The sequence below is a fragment of the Ruditapes philippinarum genome, unplaced genomic scaffold, assembly GCF_026571515.1.
Source record: "Ruditapes philippinarum isolate M1 unplaced genomic scaffold, ASM2657151v2 ctg413_1_1_1_1, whole genome shotgun sequence".
NCBI classification, from domain to species: Eukaryota; Metazoa; Mollusca; class Bivalvia; order Venerida; family Veneridae; genus Ruditapes; species Ruditapes philippinarum.
The window spans coordinates 16,743-22,593 of NW_026867380.1; the positions used below are offsets into that span (position 1 = coordinate 16,743).

The window sequence follows — 5,851 nt, forward strand, 5'->3', positions numbered from 1 at the left end:
CATTGTGCTTCTCAGACAATCGCCAGGTTGGTTGTCTTTCCGTATCCACAGTGGGTACATGGACCGGTCAGTAAATTATAGGTTGCATTTATAATAAAGCGTATATAAACTAGGGTTTGTCCGTCACAGTGTACATACTGAGTGTACTGGACATTTTTGAAGTGGCTGAAGTCTGATGACTGAAGTGGTCATCCTAAAACACACAATTACATGTTCCTCCCTGCATTGAGGAACTGTATTGGTCCTGTTACACAGTTCACTGTCATCATGGTGCCATTATTCGTTGACCTGTTCCAACAAATGTCCTTACGGAGTAGTAATGTCCCTCAAAATATCAGTAAAAAACCATGCCATGCAGTCTACCAGATACTTTTGGCAGTATACACTTGCTACCCTGTGATCTGTATGATTGACAATATTTCTAGAAAGTTAAGATGACGTATGAAAAGCGAAAAGTGTGATCCACTTTTTAAATTTTATAAACTTATTATCATTGTTGTCCTGAATACCGGGTACCTTTACTTTTCAGATTTTTAAAATGAATCTTTAACATACTGTGCCACAGTGGTACAAGAATATTGATTTGCTTTACACGGCATTGAAAAAGAAAACATAACACAGTATCAAAATTTAGATACTAGCACTGATTAATTGTACCATTGGAAAAAAGAATTTGAACAAATCATTTCAAAAGTTTCATCGTGTATCTAGTAGCTGTTGCTTTCCTTGACACCCCTGTAATAGATAAAGAAAGGGAAAATAATCACAATTGTATTATAGTTAATATGTACATATATATAGTTTGCGCTGCAAAATATAAAATAAAAATGAATCATTCGTACATGATTTTTTTCTTATTTCATTTCGTTAATTAAACATTTGCTATAAATAATATTTCTAGCCAAAAAGCTTTATAATTAAGATAAGATTTAACAGCTACAACAAACGTTGATATTGTTATTGTTGACGAAGTCAAAACAATTAAAAAATGCGTTATTCAGAACTAAATACATGTTCTGTACTATGATTAAATCAGAAAAAAATCCAAAATACAATTAAGTACCTTGAAAAAAGTAATATTTTGTATAATTATGACAAATAATATTATGATAAATGAAAAAAAAATGTAATAGCTTTAGTACTCTGAAGATGATTTTATCAACTTGGACAACATACCATGTAGTATGAATCTCGCTGTTACAGTACACCATCAGAATGCCAAAAGCTGATCCATATTCCTCATCAGAACTAACAATAACTACTTTGTCATCAGTTGCACCAATCTCAGATCCCTCAGCAACATCGTGATTATCATCATCAGCAGCAGCATCGTTGTCATCACCTTCATCGTGATCATCATCGTCATCATTATCATCATCATATTTTTCTTCTTCTTCCCCTTCCCCGTCAGACAGCTCTTCATTATCAACATCTTTGCAGAGCTCAAATTTCTGTGTGATTTCATTTATTCTACTGTTGCTTGATGCTACCATGTCGGCCATCTCGTCAACTTCCTTCAACTCCCTTTCTGTTTTACAATCGACCTCTTTTTCCAGCCAAACAACCTCTCGTTCCAATCTGTAATGAGGCTCACACTCGTGATCACCACATGTACATATACTTGGGTTAAATTGCTTTGTAATAACTTTGAACTTTGGTGGGTCTTTTGGTTTTGGTGCGCCTGAAATCAAATATACTCACATAAAGCCAAGACTGATCTAATATTCTTTGTATAAATTGTTAGGCGACAATATCGTGTTTGGGAGATGTTCTGTAATAGATTATTTAGCATTCCTTTTAAGCGTTATTTTTGATTCGTTTTCTTGAAGTGTCATAAATCTCATATTAAGTTGGACGAAAAGGGAGATGACGGTGAACAATAAAAAGAATAGGAAGAAGAAAGAGAAGAAAAGAAGAAGGAGAAGAAGAAGAAGAAGAAGAAGAAGAAGAAGAAGAAGAAGGAGATGGAGGAAAGAAGAAATAAATTGAAATACCCGAAAGAAAATATATAATATTTTTAAAGTTAAACATAAATTGCTGTCCAAACTATTTCACAGATCATTTCATTACAAAAATTCTGTATAAAGAAATACTTACTGTAATGAATATTGTAGAGCATATTAGGCTAGGAATTTCAATCAAAATCTGAATCCATATCATAGTCTATATGATAGGTTGTTATCTATTTTGCACTTTGGTAGAAATTGACAGGAAATTATTGCGGTGACGACTCCGTTTAAACAAGTTGCATGTTTTTCCCAAAGAAATGGGATTTGTAAAAGATGCTCCAATAAAGATTGAAAATGTTATTCCTTATTTTTACGCCAGAGTAATTAAACATTCATGTAAACTAGTGAAACTATTAGCGTCAACTTCTGTTTTGTGTAGCATTCAATATAAACAGCTTAATGCAAAGAAAACAAAATAATTATAATAATAGTGAATAATTATTGTTTCTGTTTTTTTTCTCTATCAACTGTTTGTGAATACAGAACTAGGTGTAAAACTGACATTTACCCTCATAATAAATCTTGGAATGCGATTTTGAATTTGAAATTTGTTTCACTAAAGAGAGTAAAAGCACTTGTATAGCACTGAAGGGCTAGAAAAGCAAAACGTTTCAAGAAAAGCAACTCTGTATGCCAGTTTATGAATATCCACAGCAGTAGTCTCCCTTACATAACCATGCGACGACATAAAATGAATGTAATATTCGTGCAAAGAATCTTTGAAACTCACGGCTTTAACGTTGTGTAGACAGTAGAGCCAACACGCTTAAATTTGTGAGCCAATACATGTCACGATTTCCACGTGCATTTCGTGCAAGAAGCAATGCGAGTAAGACTTGATTTAAGACAAGCTGAATCAACATCTAAGCTTGGGGAATATTTCTCCATTCCTGAATAAGGACTTCCTTGAGCAACTCCTGCATCCCAAGTCACCAGATCTTAACATCACACTTGTTGAATGAATTGACAGGCGTGTGAGAAAGCGACCAGGTGCCCTCACAATTTGCTGGAACTCGAGCAAGCCCTTGTTTAGGAATAGAGAACTGTAAGGCTGAGGTGTTTATTTTGTTAGGACACACGAAGTATATGGGAGGACACACGAAGTATCAAATCTGGTTAACATACAGATTTAGTGGGATTCAGACTGTTCATTTTGTTACTATTTTTACAGTCATTCTGTCATTTTTCATTTTACAGCAGCCTATTTGTTTTGTTAATTTTTCTATTTTTTATCAATGAATCGAAATATAATTCTAAGTAGTATGTGTGATATGTTGAATTTTGAATAGTCTAAATTTGAATAAAATCCGTCCAAAAATAACCTATTTATACAGAAAAATGTGAGTGTCGTGTTATAAGTGCCTCTAAGTGTAATGTATTGCATATGAACGGTTCTAAGATTTTAACCGATTTCCTGCTTCTACTGTTAACGGTGACAGGGAGGTGTAACCACAGCAGACGGGGAACAGCCTCAACGCTTGTGGATTTTCCAGCTGTGTTGGGCGATCTATATAATTTTCAATATTTCTAGGATATTCCGCTTCCCATTACATTGTATAACAGATTGCATTTTTCACTTATTTACATTGTCCTGACTATGAGTATCTTTCTTTTTCAGATTTTTCACACAAACTGGGCCACACCGGTACAAGAATGTAAATTTGTTTTACACGGAATTGGAAAAGAAAACACAACGCAATATCAAAGTTCACATACTGATTAATTATACTACTGGAGAAAAAAATAATGAAAAAACAAATCATTTCAAAAGTTTCATCGTGTATCTAGTAGCTGTTGCATTCTTTGACATCCCTGTAATAGATGAAGAAAGAAAACTATAATCAGAATTGTATCATAACTATGTACATGTATGTTATTATTTGTAGTTTGCGCGGCAAAATGAATCATTCGTACACTACATGAAGTTTATCTTATTTCATTTCGTTAATTTAACATGTGCTATATCGATATATAATATTTCTAGCCAAAAAGCTTTATAATTAAGATCAGATTCAACTGCGACAGCAAACATTCATAATGTTATTGACTTATTGTAACAACGAAGTCACAAGAATAAAAAAATGCGTTGTTTTGATTCTTCTACATATACTGTAGTACTATGATAAATCAGAAAAAAATCCAACTACATGTACCTTATAAACAGTAATATAACATTTAGTATAATAATGACAAATAATATTATGATTAATGACAAAAATGTAATAGCTTTAGTACTCTGAAGATGATTTTATCAACTTGGACAACATACCATGTAGAATGAATCTCGCTGTTACAGTACACCATCAGAATGCCAAAAGCTGATCCATATTCCTCATCAGAACTAATAAGAACTTCTTTGTCATCAGTCGCACCAATCTCAGAAACATCACCAGTATCGTATTCATCATCAGAAGCAGCAGCAGCATTATTATCGTCGTCATCATCACCATCATCATCATCATTGTCGTCATCATCAGCGGCAGCAACATTATTGTTGTCACCACCATCATAACTGTCATCGTCGTTGTCATCATCTTCATCATCATCATTATCTTCCCCGTTGGACTTCTCTTCATTATTATCATCTTCGCAGATCTCCAATTTCTTTGTGATTTCATTGATATTGCTGTTACTCGATGCTGCCATGACGACCATTTTGTCAACTTCCTGCATATCCCTTCCTGTTTTACTGTCGACCTCTTTTTCCAGCCAAACAACCTCCCTTTCCATCCTGTAATGAGGCTCACACCCGTGATCACCACATGTACATATACTGGGGTTAAATAGCTTTGTAATAACTTTGAACTTTGGTGGGTCTTTTGGTTTTGATGGTCCTGGAAATCAAAACGAAAAATTTAGATTTATGCTCATAAAAGACATGAATGATCTTTTTCCATCTAAAAATTTACCAAGAGTAATCGGCCGTTTATACAATTAGTTATGCGATAATGCTGTGCCGAAAAAAACATGTTCTGTAAGAGATTATTTTAGATTCCTTTTAATTACCATTTTCTATTCTTTATATTTGTTATAATTAGTGAGCGAAAAAAGATGAAAAAGAAAAAAAAAGAAATAAATTGAAATATCCGAAAGAAAAAATTGTAAATATTTTTAAGGACAAACTATTTTTTTAAAACTTGTATTAAAAATAATATCTATTTATCTTAGACACACTTGACGCATCATGTAATCATATCATTTTGAAAAATAAACACTTCAAAGTAAAAACATAATTGTTGTCACGGATCATTTATTACAAAAATTCTGTATAAAGAAATACTTACTGTAATGAATATTGTAGAGCATATTAGGCTTATACCAACTATCTCTGGAGTCTGACATACCCTGATCTTCGAAATATTTTCGAAACATTGCTTCCTGAATTGTTAAATAAACTCGTTGCTAGCGCGGCACATTAAAAACTAACGTCATATGACGTAAAGTTACTGTTGACGTAACAAAAGTAGACGTCACGCTGTCATAAATTGTAAATGGGCGGCTAAATTGTGATTTCGTGATTCATTCATTGACTCGTTTATTTTATTGTGCAGATTTTGAACTATTTTATTTGGTGTAAATGTCCAGCCTGGTCTAGTTGTAGATGGTAGGCTTCTGGATGCTGATTAAAACTTATGGAAAGTCAATGGTTCGATTGATGTCCAGTGTTTTCACAGGAATTTCAATCAAACTCAAAATTCACATTTCATTCTAAAATTAGATTTTTATTCCAGAGTAATTTAACATACATGTAAACTTGTCAACTTCTGTTTTATGTATGTATTTATTCAGCATTCAATATAAAACGGCTAAAAAATAAGGGTGAATTGTTCCTGGTTTTTTTT

At 33.2% G+C, this 5,851-nt stretch overlaps 2 protein-coding genes across 2 annotated transcripts; both read right to left on the minus strand.

Moving 5' to 3' along the window:
* Positions 1-645: 645 nt before the first annotated feature.
* On the minus strand, positions 646-1,690 carry LOC132735896 (uncharacterized). Its single transcript, XM_060722923.1, has 2 exons — positions 1,177-1,690; positions 646-735 (listed from the first exon to the last, which is right to left on the minus strand). The coding sequence occupies exons 1-2, from the start codon at positions 1,500-1,502 to the stop codon at positions 708-710; spliced, it is 354 nt and encodes a 117-aa protein (XP_060578906.1). The 5' UTR covers positions 1,503-1,690; the 3' UTR covers positions 646-707.
* A 2,009-nt stretch (positions 1,691-3,699) lies between these two features.
* Positions 3,700-5,441, minus strand: LOC132735900 (phosphatidylinositol 4-phosphate 5-kinase-like). The gene is made up of 3 exons (XM_060722931.1): positions 5,294-5,441; positions 4,279-4,843; positions 3,700-3,821 (listed from the first exon to the last, which is right to left on the minus strand). Exons 1-3 carry the CDS (start codon positions 5,379-5,381, stop codon positions 3,794-3,796), a joined length of 681 nt encoding a protein of 226 aa, XP_060578914.1. The 5' UTR covers positions 5,382-5,441; the 3' UTR covers positions 3,700-3,793.
* Between the last annotated feature and the right edge of the window lie 410 nt (positions 5,442-5,851).

Coding starts and splice junctions, on each gene's coding strand:
- LOC132735900 (XM_060722931.1), bottom strand. CDS start 5,381: ATGTTTCGAAAATATTTCGAAGATCAGGGTATGTCAGACTCCAGAGAT. Junction 4,844..5,293: donor GCTCTACAATATTCATTACA/GTAAGTATTTCT, acceptor TTTGATTTCCAG/GACCATCAAAACCAAAAGAC. Junction 3,822..4,278: donor AGCGAGATTCATTCTACATG/GTATGTTGTCCA, acceptor CATCTATTACAG/GGATGTCAAAGAATGCAACA.
- LOC132735896 (XM_060722923.1), bottom strand. CDS start 1,502: ATGGCCGACATGGTAGCATCAAGCAACAGTAGAATAAATGAAATCACA. Junction 736..1,176: donor AGCGAGATTCATACTACATG/GTATGTTGTCCA, acceptor TATCTATTACAG/GGGTGTCAAGGAAAGCAACA.